General features: G+C 37.2%; 2 protein-coding genes across 14 annotated transcripts in view; one reads left to right on the top strand and one right to left on the bottom strand.

Moving 5' to 3' along the window:
* Positions 1 to 4,530, top strand: part of ppfia2 (PTPRF interacting protein alpha 2) — a 418,215-nt gene extending 413,685 nt beyond the window's left edge. For 11 of the 12 annotated variants that reach the window (XM_048548309.2, XM_048548310.2, XM_048548305.2 and 8 more), the window contains one exon: positions 2,949 to 4,530. Coding sequence is in view for 1 of the 12 variants with exons in the window: in XM_048548304.2 (XP_048404261.1) it covers positions 2,949 to 2,959 (11 nt within the window). In the remaining 11 variants the exon portion in view is untranslated. The remainder of the gene's footprint in view (positions 1 to 2,948) is intronic. The other variant, XM_048548302.2, reaches the window with a different exon arrangement.
* Positions 4,531 to 9,163: 4,633 nt separating this feature from the next.
* The window catches only part of acss3 (acyl-CoA synthetase short chain family member 3), a 70,236-nt gene continuing 56,280 nt past the window's right edge, over positions 9,164 to 23,119 (bottom strand). The window contains exons 12-16 of one of the 2 annotated variants that reach the window (XM_048548317.2): positions 16,099 to 16,180; positions 14,963 to 15,085; positions 14,130 to 14,229; positions 13,861 to 14,036; positions 9,164 to 10,668 (exon numbers count right to left, since the gene is read on the bottom strand). In XM_048548317.2, the coding sequence (XP_048404274.1) occupies positions 10,591 to 10,668; positions 13,861 to 14,036; positions 14,130 to 14,229; positions 14,963 to 15,085; positions 16,099 to 16,180 (559 nt within the window). In that variant the 3' untranslated portion in view covers positions 9,164 to 10,590. The remainder of the gene's footprint in view (positions 10,669 to 13,860; positions 14,037 to 14,129; positions 14,230 to 14,962; positions 15,086 to 16,098; positions 16,181 to 23,119) is intronic. The other variant, XM_048548318.2, reaches the window with a different exon arrangement.

The following is a 23,119-nucleotide window of genomic DNA, read 5'->3' as shown; positions in this document are numbered from 1 at the left end:
ATGAACCATGATGGCCATTGCCCCCACCCACCCCCGATCCTCTTCCTCTCTCTTCCAGCAGCTTGGTGCCGTGTGTGAGCTCTGTTCATTCCATAAGTGTTTCTGCTTCTAAAGGGAAATACCCGCTGTTGTGTACTTATCTGGGAGCATTTGGTACGAGAAAGTCTTGAAGTCAGCAAAAAATTCCCTCAGCACTTTCCATGTTGTATCCTATTGGACTTGGTATTTCCCAATCACCTGTTTATACATGTTATTATACACTTCTGGAGCAGGTGGAACTTTAACCCAGGACACCTGGCTCAGAGAAACTACCACAGTGCCACATGAGCCCTTACTGTTGCAATTCAAAACAGTTACAGAAAGTGTTGAAATCATTAAATTGATGCTGTGATTCTCACAGCAATAATTTAATTGTTTCAATCAGCAAACACACTTTTTAAATAAGATTAGGAAATTACTGGGGTATATTTTGCTGCTGCTAATCATGTGTTCAGTCAAGAAAAGGTAAGAGAGACTATTGATCAAACTGTTAAGTTTGAATCAAACATTGTGTTCTGGCACCAAATCAGAATTATATGCAAATGGCACACCTTGGGCTAGAAGTCCAAGTTTTCCAATGTTCTTAATCGACTGAATAGAAGATGTTTGGCAGGCATTGCTGAAGAAACCTTGGTCAGATGCTGCACTGGCTTTTATATGGCCAACAACTCAGCCACTAACCAAAGCATCCGTATATTTGGGGATCTCAATCTAGAAGAACTCAATGCCAAATTTTAATAATGATAAAGGTGCCACTTAAAATGGGCACACTTGACATTTATTTCCATCCTCCACAGGAAGACTTGAAGTTTGCATGGAAGGTGGTGTTATGGTATCAAAGGTCAATTTGCATGCTCTCCAAACATTTATTCATTCCTAACTCAAAACTTTACTCTCTAAGCTATTTTTTCTCACTGAAAGAAACATAAAAAATTATGTGCTATTGTGTAGAACATTGCTGAGACCACACCCAGACAACTTGTCTTCTTGTCTAGAGAAGAATGTACTTGCCGTAGAGATAGTGCATTCCTGAACACACACATTCCAAAACTACTGTCAGTCAATTTCCAAAGAATAGTATTTAGAAAATCAACCTATAGCATCAGGTGTACACAAATAAATTCAGCAATTATTCTGTATTGTTGATTCAATACTAAATTAGATTACACTTGCTACAATGAATGATGCACCACTCACCTTTTTCATATGTTTATCAAATACTATTATAATTATCAGGTTTGTACAATCTTCATGTTTTAACTGAGGTTAAAATGAAAGATATGTAACTATCCCAAATTGTGCCCAACAAATACGCTGGGCTTACTCAAAGTCATGGCTGATCAAGTTATAAAGTTATGACATCTGGGAATTGAGGTAGCTTTGCTAATATTAAATAGACTTGCTGGCTCTAAATGTTTGAGTGAAAGGAAAAGAGGGAGGAAATGAACAGCAGTTGATATGGTCTGCAGAGAGAAGTTACACGTTTTTATAAGCTGCCAAAGCCAAATGTCAGACAAAGCTAGTCTCTTTTCAACAAAACATTCCAGAATCATTCTTTGGAATCCTGGATATTTGTCTTGTTGTCATCAGAACAGAAGAAAAATCATTGAAAAGGGCTTATCTTCTGGCAGTGGATTTGGCAAACTCTGAAAAACTGAGGGAAGTATCTAGATACAGTTATTACTTGCCCAAACAAGACAATCCATTAGTCGCTGGTAGTAAAACAAAGAATGCTGGAGAAGCTCAGTGGGTCTGGCAGCATTTATGTTTCTCTCTTCAGAGTTAACATTTCAAGTTTGATATGACTTCCTCAGAACATTTAGTGTACTATTTGCTATAAGGACTGTAATTCTATGGCATGGCCAAACATTCCTTTCAAGTTGCCTGCAAAATTGTTGTTTCAATAATATTTTTGGTCATTTGTTTACAGTAAAACTCCTAAAACATGAAAGGTTATCATGTCACCCTTTTCGATATTATGACCCAACCCCACCCTTCCAGTTGCTTGCCCTTTCAATATGGCATCTTGTTCTCATGTTTCCGTTTCTGTCCTAGGCCTGTTCTCCTCCTTTCCCCTATATCTTGTTTTCTTTCTATTCATACCCCAGTGTGTACATTTGTTGCAGAATTCAGGATGAGCTTTACCTTTTAATAACCGTCGCACTTGAGTTTTAAATAAAACTACTAGTTTTTGTTAACATGGGAAATCTGTCTTGCTGACTACTTCATATAGATTTATTTGGTTAAATACAATGGATTGAGAAATCATTTAAAAGAAACACGCGCTGTGTTATAACCAACTTTAGCAGTAACATTTATTTACCCCTCCAGACTTGAGTATAGCATAAGAGATTACCCATAATTACGCAACTAATTGCCTCAATTGGTCTCATTTCCAAAGGGCTGGAAAATTCAGTTCAGTGTTCCACATAGACAAACATGGCAGCTAATTTCCACACAATAAAGTTCTGAAAAAACAAATTAGATTTTTTTGTTGATGGCTAATAAGGGAAGACTATTCACCAGGATGCACGAGGACTGTTCCACTGATATTAATCAAATATTGCAATGGGATCCTTTATGCCTATTTGAATAACAACTTAGCTTTTCACCTGAATGCCATCACATGTCGCAATTGCAGAGTCAGCCCAGATTATGTGCTTAACTGCTTAGAATGTGACATGGAACCCACAGCCTTCTGACTGCAGGTAAGAGTCTAGCCACCTGAAACAATATAACACTGAAGTATGCATTGAAAAAAAGCTCACATTTATCTGAGAACTTCACAAGCGCAGTGATGAATGCGAAGAAACTGTGCTGAAAGGTGACAGCTAAAAGAATGCAAAACCAGAAAAAGAAATAGTCTGTCAATACCCTTAACTACAACACAATCAACTTTGTTTTTTCAGTACATTCCTGATGCCTGTAAGGAAAAACATTAATTGCCTTTGAAGACTGACACAATCAACAGCAATTTGCCAGCTGGATGAGTTGGATGTTGCTGATAGGGGGAACAGTTGCACAGTTTAATGATGATTCTTGTGAAAATATTAGTATATTTAAGGGTTATGATTTGTAAATGTCAATTTATTTCACTATCAACTGAGTTGATATTGTTCGGTAAATGTTTGACAAAAATCACTGCACTCACCCTTTTTCAACATTACAGTGTAGTAATGAAGGTGTTTTAGCAATATTATATCACTGTCCTTTGTTCCTGACTCAGTTTATGTACTGTGTATTTATTATACCTGTTTGTTGTATGTAAATGAATATAAATATTTTCTAAAAAAACAAAAAAAAAATTTATATATAGGTTTAATTAGAACACACTTCATTGTCAAATAATTCTGCTGTTTGTACCTTACCATTTGCCATAGAATTTGAGATATTTAATACATAGAAAAAAATCACTTTTACAAGAATTTAGTAAACAATTGCAGTTTGGACTGTAGTTTTAGTTAACTTCCTAACTTTTTAACATGCAGTTGAAGCTGGAATCCTGCCACAATTCAGATTTGAACATCTGAAAACCTTACATTTCAGAAAAAACTTTCCTGTGGACTTATTTAAAGTGATGAGTCTGTATACAGATAGCAGAAAAGCATTGCAATGGTAAAATAGCAAGCTGCTGTTTACAAGCCATGATGGCAGACTTTATTTCTGGATCCTATTCTTCAAGCCAATACTAAATTTGACTTATGGACCAAGTTCTATTCTTCAGCTTTCGTCAGCATTGTGCTATTAAGATCTCAAGATGTGAGCAAAATTTTCCAACAGAGTATATTTGGTGTTGGCACTTAGAACAAAACTTCAGTCTTTCTAACTTGACATTTGGTGAATTCTCTCAAATTGTGTGCAAGCTTCTGCCAAGCTTGCCTTGCAAAGACTTTGTACTGTTAAATTCACTTTATTAGACAAAGCAACTGAAGGACAGTGTTATGCAAAAAAACATACAAAGTGTTAGCAATCTGATCAGATTTATTGTCTGACATAGTATTATTTGTTATATTGTTACACTTTAATTGTAAAAAAAAGTTGAGATATATTGTGATCGCATTAATATTCTAGGTGCAAGCTAGAGCTACTTCGACTTCAGCTTTATTGTCCTTTAGTTATTTCTCTTTGCTGTTCTGTATGATCAAGCACTTTGTTCAGTTCCAGATTTGTTTACTGCCTGATTTCAGTCAAAGCTAATGGTGATATAGTTATTTTGCACTGTCAATAAAGAGTACTACTGTCATGTGCTGTTTTGAAAGTTACTTCAACGAAGCAATATGAAGTGGATTGTTCAACTGCTCTTTATACGAAGGAATTCCATAAGCTATTTGCACTATATTTTTTAAGGGTTTCTAACAAAGTTATAGCAAGAGATCCGAGAAACACCATCTCTCAGAACATTTTACCACTTTCAAGCAACCAATTCCTTCCAAGTTAAGGTCACTGTAGTCTGTTATAACTGTGTATCTTAAAAGCAAACTGAACACTTACTGCATCATGTTGAACAATTAGAACATTCATATGGAAAACAGAATTCTGTTTGTGCTATCTATATAAGGGAACTGGCAATTTCAGATTGGTTTATTGCTGAGCAGTTTTGTTTCATATGGAGTTCACCGGAAATGGGCAGGAAGTATTTAATCTTGTATTGTCAACTCTTCTTTAAAAATAGTTTGAGATCCCCTTAGTAAACATTTAAATACTTGACAGCAGTCTCTTGCTCAAGGTTCAATGAGGAAAGATCATGGAAAACATGGCTAGGGTTGCATTTACCTCGAATTTCTTTTGCATTTGTGCACAAATAGATGGGCCTGCATGTTTATTCTCCAGAAAAGGAGCCTGAAAATTCACTGAAGCATATTTCCAACCCTTGGTCTCAAACCTGACAAGTAATCAATTTTCAGACAAATAGAGTTGATTGCAACAAAGATTTTTGGGACAACTTCTGGTTAAGCCTTGCATAAAATAGTAGTATTTCACATTAAAAGGTAGAGTTACCACAGTCTTAGCAAATCAGAGGGTTTCTCTCATTAGAGAGAGACGACTGGTAATTGGTTAACTAGAGGGTCACCACACCTCAGGCAAGAGGACAGGTTGAGAAAGACAGTCCTTCATTGTCACCTCAGTCAGTCTACATTGCAAATCAGCTGTCCAACCAAGATAACCAATCTAGAGTCATTCAGCTTAGCAACTCAAGAAAATATTTACAGTTTAATTTTAAAATATCCTTTCTAGCTATTTAGTCCATGAAATTAGACTTAGCCCAAAAACAAAGGATTGCCATGCAGTCATTTTCTTTAATGCAGGTAACCCACAAACATTGTAGCCTGCAGCTTATGCTAGGTGTGTTGTTGAATTGCTGCCTGCATGAATTTTAAAAGAAGAGGTAACACAAGTAAAATTATTGTGCACCACCTAAAGCCAGATTCCACCCTTTAATGAAAAAATGCATTTGCAGTTGAAGAAGCCATTAGAAATCATTCTAAAAGGTAATTTTAACTGGGGAAACATTCAAAAGTGACATCACAAGACAGAAGTTTTCAATTTATATTAGTCGTTTCATTTAATATTTCCTAAACAACTTGGTCAGAGATGGCCAAAAGATGGTCTGGAGCAGTTGAGACTTGAACTCAAGCTTCTTGCAGAGGTAGGGATACAGCCACTGTGTCGCAAGCATCTTCGTCCACAGATCTAGATATTTTCTGAATCAACCTGTTCAGAGATGTTATTACACACTTTGAGAAGGGGAACTTGAATTTGGTCCTCCTGGTTCAGAGGTAGGGACACTACAACTGTGCTGCAAGATGTTTTGTTCACTGATCATGTAGACTCACGTAATTGTTTAAACCTGTGAGTGAAGATAAGCGTTAACCTGACACCACTGAAGTTTCCAACAAAACAGAGTTGGATTCTGAGCTATTGAGGAAACTCCTCTAATGGCTCAGATATTGTAAACAACTAGAAATAAACCTATTCTGGAGTTAGAACTAGTGTCATCTCTGCATCACTCTGGAGACATGCAACAAAACCATGAATACAAAATAAGACCTTAATGCGGGAAGACCGAAAAATAGATGTGATTTACTCACAGGGAACCATGAATTTCTGCAGACAAATTCTGTGATTTGGTATTCAATCTAAAGAATCTAGCCCCAAGAGTAGGAACAAAATCTTAAAGAAGTTCATAAGCCCTCAAAAGTGGTCATGTAAATGCAACTTCACATGCCATATCTTTCTCATTATATCACTAAACTCAGACACTGCTCAATTCACCACATCCTACAACTCACCTACTAACAATCTCCACAAGTCATGACTCTTCCTGTTAACACAAGATTCACTGCACCCTCAAATTCAAACACACTGCAGCAAGCTATATACATCTCAGATTGCATGTACTACCTGCTATTCATCTATGCCTGTCACTATAAGAAAGAGGAACCAAAGTAGGCCCCTCAAGTCTGCTCTGCCATTCAGTATGATGACGACTGATCTGGCTAGCTGAACAGATGGCATTACACATAGAAACACGCTTCCTTTCCACAGTTGCACTTGATGGGCAGGTGAGACATGGCTGCAAGTCTTAACCCCAAACAATGGCACAGTTGTTGACATAGATACAGCAGTCATACGTGAAGTACTGGCTTGCTCTGGCACTGTAACCAAAGTTAGCAGTAGGCTCACACTTTATCCTCCTCATATCATCTCACTCCTTTCTTTTCCCTCAAAGCTCTTATATAATGTGCAAGCTACAGATAGCCTGAGGATTGATCTCCTACTTTCCCCCAAGCATTTTACAATCGCTTTACAGGCAGCATTAACAGGTGACTGCCCAAGCTACATTGGTCAAAGGAAAAACAAACTGGCATTTGGAGGCATGTTCTGTTCCTCTCACCATGCTCTGGTCCCTTAGGGCTCTTAAACTCCCGTTTCTCTATTACCTTCTCCAACTACTGATTTTCCTGTCTGCTTGCTCTCTCTTGCCTCCTTCTTGCTCCAAATTTCAACACACCCTGTGCTAGACTTGCTCTGCATTCCTTGCCTCTTCAAACTCCTGTTTTCTCTCTCTTGTTCGGTTGTGCCCCCATTATCTCCATCTTCCCACTCCTTACTAGAGTTTGCTCTAGATGGGATCCCATTTTCTCTAGGTTTTATTCTCCCATTCACCTGTGATGTCCTGGCTATCTGTATAATCCTACTTTTTCTGACCTCCTGTTCTCTCCAAACTTTTGCTTCTAATTTTCTATTCCTTCAAAGTTCATACTTTCTCAGGATTCTGTTCTCTCAAGGAGCTGTTGATGACTCAGTGCTGCGTTCTTCCCACAATTATGGTCTCCCACCACACCCTTGCTTTCAAAGTGGTAATTTCTGCTCTCTGATTTCCGAACCCTTGTACAAATGGTACAAGATGGCTGTTTCAGTAAAAGTCTATGTTATGGCTTGTGACTAAATGTTCTGATTTCCCTGCAATTCTGCCAAAGATAGACAAACTGTATTGAGACGTAGACACCTATAAATAAATACCTGTTTTCTTAAAAATGTTGTCCACTCTTTCAATGGAACACTTTTTAATTATGGTATTTTAATTCAAGTGTGGTTTGAGAGGGGAGAGGGGATGCGCAGCATACATGAATACTAATCCCTTTTGAAAGGGATCCTTCAATCAAAAATGTGTCAGAATTCTTACTTTAAGCTATTCTCTAAAGGTAGAAATTGCACTCTACCCAAGCAATGGACAAAGAACACCAGCTCACCAGATGATAAAGTCACACAATAGTCCTGCTTGAAAGGATTCAAATGAGGACTTTGACGGACAGCCTTCAGAAAAAAACTGATGGTTATTTATAACATAATGTTTGATAAACTGACCCCAGGTTTTCTGGGCAGACCTGCAAATGTCAAGTAGCAGAAAGCAGTCTGGCACCACTGGGACAATGGCTTGTGGCTTGGAGTCCATTGGTTCCAGCATGCTAATGGGGTCCAACTCCAGAAACACATTTACTGACCCAACTAAGTTACGGTCAAAGGAGCTATTGCAGAAGTACATTTTGTAAATGATACAAGATATTCAAGATGCTGTTTCAGTAAGAGTCCATGTTGTGGCTTCAGACTAAATGCGCTGATTATTCCTTTATCCAGCTTAATTATGTTGGCAATATTTTCATACATTCTCTGCAAATTTAAGGCTTCAAGTTACCTGCAAAAAGGTGAGTTGTTAAGATTTTGTTGTTGATTGTTCGTCTTTATTTGTATTGTTCTTGAAGTAGTATTGTTAAAAACAATTTACTTTCTCCTTCAAAATAATACAGAAAACTAATCCAACTGTCAGTAACTCATTTTAATGCGCCTTTAGCATGTAGTAAACTGCTGTTGTGCCTGCAATACAATTTATTTAGTTTCACCTGCTGAAGCTTTACAGCTCCGTCAGATTATTGTGGGGGTGGGGGTAAATTTCATAATAGCTTAAGTTTCACATTTTAGTAGTGAGATAACCAGGCTAGGTAACAAAAAAAATCCATGTTTTTTAACTTTTGTATTGATATGTAAACTCAGATGATAAGGTATGCAAAGAATAAAATGAGTCAAATGAACAATAATTTTTTGTCCATATTTAGAGTCAACTGCTATTTACAAAAAGCAACTACTGTCCAATGAATCTAAATTGTTCCTTATGTTGGGGCTGTAATGAAAAATAAGTAATTTTACAACATTAGGGCAAGGTGCAGATAATTTACCATACTTCATTTAAAATTTAATGTGCAGTAAAAATTCAATTTTGTTTATCTCATCAGTAAAACACTTTTCAATCTGCTTGGTTTGACAGAAACCTGACATGTTTATTATTTACCAAGGTACGTGTGAGAGGCCACTGCAACATTTTGAACTGGGTGTCTACATTAACTACATTTTAAAATTAATGGATAAAGTATGCACTTGTGAATTTTAAAAAATTTAGAATGAATAGTCACATTATTTAAATAAATCAAACAGAAGTATTTTTCATAAAAATGACAGTCCTCCTCTACCCCAGGTTGCTATCTTTCTGAACATGAGGTTAGAGCATCCTAAATTTTACCTGAGTATTGAGTGGGAACAAGTAGGTATCCACCCTTCAGTCTCAATCTGAGAATCAGGTTATTTTATTGATTTATAAAGCACAGAGTAGTTTTTGCATCAGTAGTCTAATAACATACATTAGAAGTATAATTCATTTTTGACAACTACCATTTAAAGTGTACTTTTAGTCTATCAAAAGATCCTACCACACCTTACAGGAGAATCAAACAAAATTGAACACTAATCAATATAAGGAGATTTTACAAGTTGGTGCACTTAATATAAAATTATGCAGGATAGCGAAACTCTTCTTGAGTTTTGATTTTAAAAAAGTTTCTAGCATTACAAACAGATGTTTAAATATGAAATATACAACTCCTCAGCCCAGAAAGATATTAAATAAAAAATTTCAGAAATGACGGTTCTGAAAAATGGATGAGAACACAAGATGCTTAAAACAAATGATCTGGCCAAAGATATGACACAGAAGAGAGTTGCAAAATCATGATATGAAATCATTAGATCTGAAATCACCTGAGGTTCCAAACAGAGATAACAATTGCAGTAACAGCTTCTTGTCTTAATTCATGAATGAAAATGACAAGCTATAACTAATTTTTAATAATTTTTAACATAATCTAAAAAGTATCATTGATAATTTTAAAAAGTTAGGCTGTACAGATACAACAGATATCACAAGAAAGTTCAACAATTTTGTTTCTTGTTGTGGTAACTAAGCTGTAAAATAATTTTTAACTCAAACATGCAAATGCACCAAAGAGGAGGCATTTTAAAAGATTGTTTCCTTTTGTAAATTTCTTGGATTGTCCAGGACATCTGACCATTATGAAGAATCATTTTACATGAACTTCCCTAACAAGTTTTCGCTTATGATTGGAAATCTAAAATAACACCATTTCCGGCATTTCTTTATGGAAACAAATGATTCCAATTTTGCTCCAGGTTGCATGGTAGTGATTGTATGAAATTTTTGCTAATAGTTGTGTGTTAGATTTTGTTAAATCTGAACAAAGTCTTAAAATTGTTCTTACAATTGAAAAAAGGTTACCTTTGTACAAAAGTTATATTTTAAATATATATTTTTCTAGAATATATTTAATTGGAAATTGAACTTTATTCATTTTCTTTTGAGGAAACAGTGGAAAACTCTAGTCAGCAATGGGCAGATTGTGTATTACCTTCATGATATGTATGACCATTTAATTTTAGTAGAGATAATAACTCAAAGAAAACCAATAAGTAAAATACTTTCAGTATAACTTAAATTTCCAACATTATGCCAACATATACCGTATTTGACCCTTTCAAAGTTACATCACTACAATAATAAATGTTTGTTGTGTCCTATAAAGTTTTAAACATAGACAGAAATTTTAAAAATTGAGCTTAGGCATATCTCTGAATGTAGTTTCTATATGGACTTGGAATTGCTGATCACCACTTACAAAAGTGATAATAAGAGTGGATTGAATGTTAAGATGTAATTTTTCTCTGCTTCAAGATTGCTTCTATTTCTGAGAAAACATGGGGATCTTCAATGGTTGGTGTTATCTATACAAGAAGGTGAATAACGTTAGCCATTAACAGTAGTAGCATATGATGAAAATCTGTTAAATTATCTGAACAACTTTAACCCAGTTTTTAAGGCAAACAGCTCAGGAAGAATTATATTCTGCTATTTTATAAGTAAAAAACCCAAAATATGTTTTAAACATATCCGTCAAATACAGTCTGGTAATTTTGTGAATTCCTTTACTGCATTAGTAGTGAAGTAACAAAAAAACTGACAAGATATAGATAACATTTAAAAATGTGACAATACAGTCCTGTGAAGTAGCATTTAAGTTTCAAATTACAATAGGAAGTGTTATTCAAGTGCACTAAATATTCAACTTATTTAAATTGATTAATCCAGAGGAGCTTTAAACTGCTCCCACAGACATAGCCATCAGGATCTAACAATTATTCCAGTGATTTGTCAACCAAATTTATTTCAAGTATAAATAGCCAAAGTGTCTGCAGTTTTTCCTCAGAACTCGCACCTCTAACCCTAAGTACAAGAGTATGACGTTAAAGCAGGTCCAGGATTTCTAACAATGCAAAAGGCTCACCAAATTGACACTTTATAGATTAATGGAATGATTTTCCTCAATGCCACTTGTATTGGCATGCTGTGATGTTGAGAGTGAAAACATGGCCACGTGACAGAACTGTGGATTAGAATGTGACATTTGGTGTAATGGGATGTAGGTCCTCAGCCATTGGTAAAGAATGTGGGGTTTCATTTATTAGGAAATTAGTTACGTCTGTAACATTGAAGGGAGGGGAGGGTATTGACTCAATTGTAATGAACTGGCAGGTGCCCAAATTTGGCAGGAATGGTTTGAGAGTGTCTATAATTTTTTTTAAAAATCCAACATTCAATTCAACATTTTAAGGCAGGGTCTGTGTGTTATTCTCTGGCTTAGAAGTACACTGTTACAATCTCATAGAAAACAGGAGCTTTATTTTAAAGTAACCAAAATTTCAGTTGTTTACGAAAAGAATAGATCCACATCTATAGTTTGAAAAACAAAATTAGTGTTTAATATTAACGTTATTGACTATCTCACCTATACTGCAAGATCTAGAATGATCATAAGTTAAATATGAATTAACAAGTGAATTTTGGTTAAATAAAGAACTACAAATTGCACATTAAAAAGGTAGATACAACCAAGACAGACATAATGGATTGGCTCCACAGTCGACTCACATTTTGCTGTTCATGCTCACTCAAAATTCTACAAACACGGTATTCTTCACGAAACAGTTCAGGAATGTGATCCCCAGCTAACAGCAGTTTACAATCAATGTAGTTTCAACAGATCTGGTTTCTGCCAAAAATATTATACATCTGTGTTCGTCTGAATGGAATAGACCAACCAATGTTATTTTCCACTAACAGAAAAAGCTGCAGCAACTTGTCCTTAACTTCTGCATCTGTACTCCATTTTTTTCAATCTTACTAGTTCTGAGTGACTGGACTTAACTACTGCCACTACTCAGCTGAGACTTATCTAAGTCCTTACACATCTCTTAATGAGGTTCAATTTGTTAGAATTTTTAGTTTACAAATAATAGTTTGTTTTTATTCCTTTATAAACTGGGTGGATCAATTTCCTTTCTATGCGATTTTTAGGCTTCTGTCTTTTATATTTTAATTAGGGTCTGCCTCACAGAAATACACATTAAATTTAAGGACAGAAGAGTTGTAGCATCAAACCTGAACAAAATAGCCAAAGATCCCTCATGTGGAACTTTTCCAAAAACACAAGTGGATTAATTAATATCACTCCTTATTCATTAATAAATAAGAACTGAATTTTCCTATTTTCACACACGTGTTTTCTCAAGTGAGATTTTTGGTGCCTAGTCTGCCATGGCTCAGGATGACTTTGCTCATGCAACCTTCCACAGTTCACCCCATGTCTGTCTCATGCAATTGTCTGGCAAGAGAGGTGGAAAGATTCACCAATAATGGAATATCCCAATGTTCACACTGCTAGCACTTCAATTACTTCAGATGCTGTAAGCCAGGAGCTAGCTTTCTTTGTTGTGCTCGAGTCTCTACATTCATATTGTGGCCCAGAAAGGAAAGTTAGTTCATTCATTCACCCACAGGGAATTAGTGATGCTGGTAATGGGGTGGCTGAGAGGAAGGTAGTGATAAGGAGAGGGTTAATGTTATATCCTGCTTACCAGCAAAAGGGAGCTTGACACCAGCAACAGCCAGTCCTGGATCCAGACAGCGATCCAGATCAGTGCTGTTTCCCATGGAAAACGTAATGCACAGCAGTGGAGGAAGACGGTGTGCACAGATATTCTGTGCTCTGCCAGGGTAGAGAATCATCATATTCTTTCCGCTACTTCGTATTCAAAATGCTACGAATTGCACCAACTCCAGCACTGCAGACACACCGTACCAATTCTCATGGACCACAACACATGTTTGCATGTCCACTCATTAACACTCACTTCCTCATTCTCCCAAATTTCTAAGTATTCCTAACCTTCATGCTTCCTACTCACTCACTGGGGACAACTCATTGCTCTTCCTATCCACATACATCATTACAAAATCTTCCCTCTTGTCTCACTGCAGTAAAAAGTGACCTAGCCCTTGAACTAGTACCTGTACACATCCTGACAAATCAGCTATAAACCTCAAATTGTACACGCTTGACCTGTAGGACCTACTGTGGCCCATTCGTGGATTGCAAAGATCCAGATCCTCAGTTTCAACTTGACAGTGGACCTGACTGCCCATAGCTAACTCCATGGAATAGAACTGGACCAGCCCCTTGATGCCTGGGTGATATTCCTTGACTGACTGCAATTTCCCTTTACACCAGTAGGGTCTGCTCCCCTCTGATTTTCAACACTCTATTTGCTAGATGTACCTGTAATGCGTTTGCCACATTAAGCACTGGCACATGCTTTAAATGTAACTTTGACTTTACATAGGACTATAGAGCACTGAATCCAGCTTTGTGACTGTTAGTGCTTGCAACCATGATATTAGTTAACTCTTACTCTGTGCTAAAACATACCATAAGCTGAAGAGGCTAGGAGCCTCCAAGAAAAGGCAAAGTGTGTGAATGTTGAAGGTATCACAAGAAGAAGTATTATATTAATGACAACCCAAAAGGTGTCAGCTTTAAATTTAAACGCACTGCTTTATAAAATAAAGCACAAACATACTTGGTAAGGCTTGCCATTTGCAACTGCTGAAAGTGTAGAACGAGGTATCTTGCCAGAACGAGTCTTTGGTAACACGGGCACAAAGACCACTTTCCTAAGAGCAGCAACTGGACCAATGGATTCGCGAACAATTTTAATAATCTCTTCGGTGAGTTCCTCAAATGTCTCAGTCACACCTGGTATATACGTTTCTTGAGTTAAAATGTGATTCAAGTTTTTTTTTAATGTTAAGTACAACACTATTGAATGTGTAAAATTAATGATCTCACCAGTCCTTAAAACACATAAAGCTACTGGAACATGCCCCTTGACAGAATCCTCGAGGGCCACAACAGCACAGTCAGTTACAGCTTGATGAGTGATAATAGCCTGCAAGAATAGCAGTACACATAGTAAATTGTGCATTTTTCTTTGGTAACTCACGACCAGTATTTTAAGAACAGATCTTACATTTCACGTTATTGAGTTTAGATTTAAAGAGCAGGAATTGGTGACAAAGTGTGTTGGCCACTAAATCATCAGGTGCAGTTTTACACAGAGGGAAGAGGAAAGATATTGTACATGACAAGTCTCACATTCGTAAACAAAAAAAGTTGCTGGAAAAGCTCAGTGGGTCTGGCAGCATCTGTGAGGAGGAATCAGTTAACATTTCAGGTCCAGTGACTCTTCCTCAGAAGTTCTGAGGATCATTCCTAGAGGTAGCCAAGATGGTGGATTATCTTTGTGCAGGAAGAAGAGTTTTGGAAGAAAAGAAGGGGCAGCACGGTGGCTCAGTGGTTAGCACTGCAGCCTCACAGCGGCAGGGACCCGGGTTCGATTCCAGCCTCGGGTGACTGTCTGTGTGGAGTTTGCACATTCTCCCCATGTCTGCGTGGGTTTCCTCCGGGTGCTCCAGTTTCCTCCCACAGTCCAAAGATGTGCAGGCTAGGTGGATTGGCCATGCTAAGTTGCCCGTAGTGTTCAGGGGTGTGTGGGTTATGGGGGATGGGTCTGGGTGGGATGCTTCAAGTGGCGGTGTGGGCTTGTTGGGCCAAAGGGCCTGTTTCCACACTGTAAGGAATCTAATCTAAAATGGGGATAAAAGCTGTGAAAATAATATTACCTCTTCAATAGAACCAGCTGAAATCCTATGACCTGCCACATTAATTACATCATCCACCCGTGACATGACATACAAATAGCCATCCTTATCCATATAGCCAGCATCCATAGTATCATAGTAACCCTGGGGAGAGAGGTAGGGAAAGGATTAAAATCATGTTTATGTGTTTACTTCAACTGTTCCTGTACCTGTCATATTTTACCTGTTACCTGTTCAGTATAACTCCCAGTGTCACTGTTTCATATCACTGCAACTTCCCTGTTAAATATCACAAAATACAAGTGAAGAGGGCACTCGGTAAAAAGTGCATACCTCCACGGTTAATTCGACAATATTTATCTTGCAGCATTTCCATGCCTGGTTGATGCTCTGGAACTAAAAAGCTGAAAAAGAAACAGTCAAGAAAGCTTTCATCTCAGTGGAGAGACTTCAGGCCACTCCACATCCAATAACCTGACTGGAAAGACTGTTCACACTTTGACAGTTGTGACAACTGCACCTCAGCAGCTGAGAAAGTTCACAAGATTCTAAAATTGTCAACAATATTCTAATAAAACAAGCCATGCAATTTTTGAAAAATATATCAGTTCACCCCATGCCAAGAAATTAATTATTCAAACAACATAATATTTAGATCTGGATCTGCATTTCTGTCAAAAAACTAATCTATTCTTTCCTCGAACCACGCATTAACTGTGTACAGAATATTGTTCAAATCCATCTTCTTTTAAAATTGTTTATGAAAATATTAACAAATGGGCAAAAACATTACCTCCACCCATCTTTATGAGTCCTGTTAGCAGCTGCACATTGATCCAGAAAAATAGATATGCATTGAAGGGAATGATTCCTGGCATTAAGAGAAAGTCAGGTAGTCTGACAACGCTCAGGGTTGTGGAAACTCCAGATTATATGGTGGTTCTGCAGCAGCAATTCTGCTGTCTCATACAAGCCTCAGGTTAAGACTCCAGGCAGTTTCTGATGACTTAATCAAAGCTCCCTAAGTGGTGTCAAAATGTCTCTCCAGATGTCAAAAATAGAAAATATTTCAAACACTGATGCAGAAGAATTTGCTCATCTTGCATGCAGACTCTACTCACAGTAAGAGGGAAATGTTTCTAATGTATCATGCTTACTGGATATTTAGTGAAGTAAAGCTCCTTGAACAGCTTATCATTTTCCCAAAGTGTAGCCAGCGTACCTGGAGGCAAAGGTAACCTTAAAGGAAACAATATTGTTAAAATAAGGACAGTAGTGTGTGAAGTAAATATGCAGCATCAGTGAACATCTGCATGCACTGCCAAAAAGTCTAACTTTTTGGCACCTAATCACTTTTGCAAATTTTTGGAACCTGCATTGAACAATCCCAAACATCAATGAACGATATCTACTTCCCAGCTTTGGCCAAAATGCAGTAGACCTAACGCTGCATGCTTCTATTGAGGTCTAATGTTGGAATCATGACTCTATTGGTTGGAGACACCTTCAACAGAATTGCGGTGTTTCAATATGTACTGGCAATTAGACTACTTAAAGATTTTCCTTAATAAACATGATTTCTAAAACTGCTAGTCTAAACAGCTTAAAAATACAATTTGACAAGGAAGCAGTTTGTATCTATGGTACTCTAATGCCGGGATTCAAGAATATACCTTTAGACACAGTATAAAGGTTAATTAAAAGTAGCATTATAAAGGCTAATAAACTGGATGCTACAACTTAACTGAACATGATTTGTTTTAATACAAATGGTAGTGCCCCGACAAAGACACTGATATCGAGGCCTTCCAGTGAACCTACATCGCACATTCAACTCTGATGCTTTTCCAGCTTCTTTCAAATTAAACTAGTTTTATCTTGAAATGTCAAGTTAGTCAGATACAGTACAACTAAATAACGCTCAGTTAGTGAGGAAGTTGCTAGCTACAGAATTTTACGAAAGAAGAATACAAATTAATGGAGCATGTCAGAGAACATTTGCCTCACATCCATCAAATGGACCTCATGGCGTTTCTTACCACTAAAATTCAGACCATTGATCAGCTCCCTCTATTACCTCAAGCCAAACATACCAAGCTTCCTCCAAGACTTACCCTGTCCTGAATTAAAACTTGCATATTTTTATAGATTTTTCTTCATGCCCTCACCTAGCCAACCCTTCTACCTCAACCCTATTCCCCCGAAGACTTGTCTACCCGACATTCCCTCCTGACTGCCTGGTTAGTTGACATTGTTAATGTTTCTCCTTCCTGAGGTATTATCCTTCATTTTTGCCATCATTCCTCAAAAAATCCAATTTTTGACCACTCCATCCAGACAAATTACCGTCTTGTCTTCAATGTCTTTGAAAATGTCAACACCTCCCAAATCCATGCCCATCTTTCTCGGGAGCCCTGTTTAAATCCCACATTTCAGGCTTGTCTTCTCACTCCCACTCAATGGCCTGTGCTGTCTTCTAAGGATATATACCCTCGGTTCTTTGCTATTTCCCATCTATATGCTGCCCCTCAGTGATATTATGCAAGAGCACAGAATCATCTTCCGCAAATACACTGGTGACACTAAACTCGACCTTTTACCCAGTTCTCCTGATCCCTCCCTCCACGTCTCTAAATTCTCAGACTGTTTGTCTGACATTCAGTTCAAGATGAGCATACCATTTTCCAACAAACTATCTGTAAGTCAGATGCCATTGTCTTCAGTACGCAACACATATCCATTCCCTAACCACCGACTCCAGCCCTTTTCCTGGCAACCGTTTGATGCTGAAGCAGACTGTTCACAATCACGGTGTCACATTTAACCTTAGATGAATTTCTGACCACACATCCGCATCATCATTGAAACAGCTTATTTCCATTTCCATATTATCACTTGACTCCACATCTGCTTCATTTTAAGTGCTGCTGAACCCCTTAGTCATACCTATTATCAACTCTAGACTCAACTATATTAAGACATTTCTCGCCATCCTCCAACTCTAACCTCTACAAACTTGAAGCCACCAGATTTCTGTTTTCTGTATATGCTTATGTCATTCCATTTACCCATTTACCATAGTCCCCAGAGTTAAAAAAACCAGGCGGGAAACACACCAAAGCTTCATCAGAGACTGCATTGAGGACGTTACCAAGCATGGTAATGAAACGTCTGCGGAACAACAAACCAGCTCGGCGAGCCAACCAACCTCAACACCCACAACCCAAACTATAGATTTACTCCAAAACCTTATTTACCCATCAGCCTTGATCTCATCACTGTACATTGACTCCCACACACCTTAGACCATAAGACATAGGAGTGGAAGTAAGGCCATTCAGCCCATCATGTCCACTCTGCCATTTAAATCATGGCTGATGGGCATTTCAACTCCACTTCCCTGCACTCTCCCCAAAGCCCTTGATTCCTTTTGAGATCAAGAATTTGTCGATCTCTGCCTCAAAGGCATCCAACGTCCCGGCCTCCACTGCACTCTGCGGCAATGAATTCCACAAGCCCACCACACTCTGGCTGAAGTTTACAAATTCTCATTCTTGCTTTCGAATCTATCCATGGCATCACTCCTTTCCAATCGTTGTCATCTCCTCCAGCACTGAAAGCCACTGAGATATCAATTTTCCCCAATTCTGGCCTCTTGAGCATCGCAGTGTTAATCATGTCACAGGTGACAGCAATGCTATCATATGAAAAGAACCTAAGCTCTAGAATTCCCTTGCTAAAGCTCAGCATCTCTCTATCTTTCAATTCTCCTTAATAAGATTCACAAAGAATCCATGTTTGTCCAAATTTTTGAGCATCTATCCAAACATCTTTTATGGGGCTCGATATGAAGTTCTTTTGAAAATACTTTGAAATATCTTGGGACAGTTCACTATGTTAAAGGCACTACGTAAACATGATCTGTAGCTGTAATTTCTGCATGCGACATTGGAGGGTCTTCTGATGGAAGCACAAGGAAGAATGGTTGCCCTGTCTGGACCTCTGCCCTCTGTAAATTCAACTTGGATGGATATGGCTCAATATCAATGTTGTCTCTAACATAAAATCAATAGTAAAACACAAGGGGAACATTTCGGGTTTTCTTTCAAACTAATTAGGTATTTTCACAATGCAAAGTTTATAACAGATATTCAGTAGAGTCAGACAAAATCTGCTTAAAATATGATAAAGTAGAAGTTACGGGATAGTGTTCTGCAGCATGCATAATACGAGAAAGCCTTTTTTGAATATAAAATTAGACTCATTGAAGAATTTATTTCAGTCTACCTTCTCCATCAAAAGTATCAGACGTGGTGAGTGATCTTAATTCAAGGCATAATCACTTGAGAAATAAACACTGTCCTACTGTTCCTCCTTCTTATTGCTGACAATGTGAGTATTGGTAAACTGATACATGGTGGTCACAACATTATAAGCAGGAGACTGGATAGTTATAAAAGAGCTGCTAATAATGTTTTGATTTTGGGAATCCTGCAATATGGACAAACTGCAGTTTTAAGTTAAACTGGAAAACTTCTGTTCCCATGAATGAAAATGATTTTTGTTTCAACTTACCCAGGCAAAAAATACGACTGTGCTTTGAAAATTGATTTAGATTGTCTGTATCTCTTTAGTAGCTTGAAATGAACCTGAGGCATATAAGTTCATGGTGGCTGTGGCCTTGTTTATCATGTGAACAAGATTATGGAGGCCAGCTTCAATTAGACTAAGAAAATCCATTACTATATCCAATGGTAGTTTTCATTAGACAATTCCCAGCAAGACTTGCCTACGCATGATCACACAAGAACTAGTTGCAGATATAGGCAATTCAGCCTCTTCAGCCTGTGGTGCCAATTGATACACTCGTGGCTGATCTTATCTTGGCTTCATCTCTATCCTCCTGATCACTCTCTCCTCAACTTATTACTAAGTACGAATTTGTTTATCTTCTTAAATTTACTTAATGTCCTGACATCTACTGAATTCTGGGTATTGAATTCCAGACATAATTTCACATTACACATGACAGAGTAGGTAAGAATGTTCATAACTGTAACAGTAATCAACATGCTGCCATTAAATATGTCAAAAAATGCAAAAATAAAAATATTTTAAGTGTTTTATTTTTGGATTCCAACCCTCTGAATTTCAAACTCTAAAGTCTTAAAAAGTGAAATTCAATCACTTTTGGTTTTAGTAGTTACACTTCCACACAAAACTGGCTGAACTTTCCTCATTTCATGTGTGCAAAGTGCACCTTCCATGAGAAAAATTAGAAAATTTGCACTATTATGACACTACCCTTACAGTCGATTTCAAAAGTTATACCTTTTATGCGGGGAACTCTTCAACCTGGTTTAGAAAGACATTGGGAACAAACAAGCAGCCAGTTGAATGTTGATTTTCAAACAACTCCCTGGCCCCTTCGCTTAATCCACATCATTGCCCTCAACCACAATTAACTGAAAATATACCGTCCAGTTATATTCCAGCCATATTGTAACATTATTTTAGTAATGAGAGCTTTTGAATACTAACTACTAAAGATTACGCCTTGTATTTCTCAAAACAACTAAAATATGTCCACAGGTTATGTCCTTACAGTAACTATGATGTAGCAACTTCAATTGAATATTTCTGTATCTCCAGGAAAATCATTTAATCTTTTTCATTCACTAGATTTCTACTACTTTACAGTATATTTCACAACTAATGAAATACATCAACCACAGTCAATTATAATTTGCAAACCTTTCTTGTTCACTCATTATAATTTAATTTTAATGTCCTGGTAATTCATTTATAAATTTCTTGATCATTGAAATTTGAATAGGACTCTTGAAAGCACTTTAAATTTGAATTGAAGTAGCACCAAGAAGCTTTTGTGAAACTGATGATATTGGGATCAAGGAGGAGATATTTGCTTATCAACCTGTTCAGATATTATTACAATATCTGGAGCGGGTAAGACTAAAACCTAGGCCTCCTGGCCAAGAGGGAGGGTACTATCATTACACCACAAAGACTTTCTAATTAGTCATGCCTAACGCAATAGAAGATAACTGTATCAGAGACAATGGGAACTGCAGATGCTAGAGAATCCGAGATAACAAAGATAACTGTGATTCCTTACAATTTAGACCAAAGTCAGCGAAATCAAAACCAAAATACCTTTCTTTGTAGCTAGAGTTTATTAACAGTCTATTCCCCAGCCTCACATGACTCTCTTTTATATCTTGCACAGTCAATTAATTTATTAACATCAATTACCTGCTTAATCCTACTTGCTACATTAACAGATTTCCCTCTCGTCTTTAAAGAAAGCCTTTGAAGATGTAGAAACAGTTCTTAAATAAAGCTAATGAGAAGTGAATAACTTTTTATAATTCTATGTCTTACATAAATTTGTAACTGAACATGTTTTTCCATATCCAAATTATTCAGTCAACGTCCCATATTATCCTACCTTTGAAGGAACAAAAACGACATGTTTAATTACAAAACAATCCAACAACGTTTTCATATTATAGGTCTCCCCTCCAAAGATTTCTTGGAGCAAGCACCTCTTTTGTGAAACAATCTGATAGCTGGTGATTGCATCAACTCACTTTATCTATAAAATCTCTTTACGACATTTCCTTTATACCAGCAAGGTCAATTCTCAACAACATGTTTTGTTGAATGCACATTACCTCAAGGAGTTTGGTTATCACTAAACATTCCGTAGGTAAACTTTTACTTCTGCCCGTTGTGTAAGATTTCCTTTAGATATTGGATAAATACGCTCCTACATCTAGAGTTTCCTTGTAGCAACATTTCAGATGCTGTAGTACTTCTCACTACCTTTATTATTCTCTCAGCTTCTCAAGCCAACAGCCAACATTTGTTATTGTTCCCCACAATAATATGAAAAATCCTGCTGAATTTAAAGAGGCATCACAAGATTGGCACCTTTAGAATTATTGCAAAAAGGACTGGTTTCATACCTTCTGGGTCACCCAAGTTTGGAAACGCGAGAGTTTATTTTACTAAATTTAATTTTATCTCTTTTTTTTATTCAAGATTTCCTTGACCATAGCATGTCATATCACAATTCAAAATGCTATAGAACCAACCACAGAAACATCATTAGCATGCATCATAAACTTGTCTGCAAGTTTCTGTCTGTTATACGGTTACTGTTTCTGCTCTGAACTGAATACAACATATTTTCAGTAAATTGGACCCTAACTGAGAAATAGGATACCCTCACTGCAATACTGACCTAATAAACACATCTGTTCTACATCACCTGCTTGTTTGGCTGCCATTTTGTAAAATTACTATTTTTCTGTAATTACCTATCACCTTACACTTTCTTTTTGCCTGTTTCGCAATATGTTTCTTGATTAAAGCTAATTTCTGATGTCTCTATACAATACTGAGGTTCAGCACATAATCTCTGAAACAAACTAACTGTTGTCCTTTCACAAGCCAGGGATTGATCGCTCATTACTAAAGGAATTTTCAGATTTCTTTCTACAGCCCTCAGCAATTTGCACAGATTGCTCAAGCCATGTCAGATGTTAATCTGCAATTTGGTTGGTCCACTAGGAGTCTATTTATCTGTTGCCGCATGATTTTATTTTCCACCATTCAAAGGTATCTTTTCACCACAGTATTCATTACCCCAATGCTCATATTTTCACACTTTTTTAAAAATTCGTTATTGGTAAGATGCCACCCCATTGTCAGTTGGGAATTTAGCCGGTGTTCTCATCCAGCCCCTATCCATTTTTCTATTACATTCTCCACTATTACGCTTTTCTCTTTATTCTATGTTATTACGTAGGGACTAAACATAGTTGGATGTCTACAAACTGCAAGATAGATTTGTTTTTCCTGTTATCCCATATTTTCAAGTATATCGCTGCAACTTTATTAGAGCTCTTGCTAATAAGAGAGTCATGATAGGCTGCGATGATATCCTTCTTTATTTTTTCTTACATAAATCACATTTAATGCTGATCTCTTCTACAAGTTTACCCATTGTCCCTAACTCTGGCATCCGTTAGAGGATTTAACCTCGAGGAAGATGGAAGGGATCTGTAAGGAGGTGGAAGGTAAGCTGCCAATAGAATGTTAAGAAAATGTGCCTTTTGCCTTGTTCAGTCCCTCTGGTCCTAATGGCAGTAA

Source organism: Stegostoma tigrinum, chromosome 18 (genome assembly GCF_030684315.1).
Source record: "Stegostoma tigrinum isolate sSteTig4 chromosome 18, sSteTig4.hap1, whole genome shotgun sequence".
Classification (NCBI taxonomy): Eukaryota; Metazoa; Chordata; class Chondrichthyes; order Orectolobiformes; family Stegostomatidae; genus Stegostoma; species Stegostoma tigrinum.
Note: the sequence above shows the minus strand (reverse complement) of the source record. Positions and strands in the feature narration are given on the sequence as shown.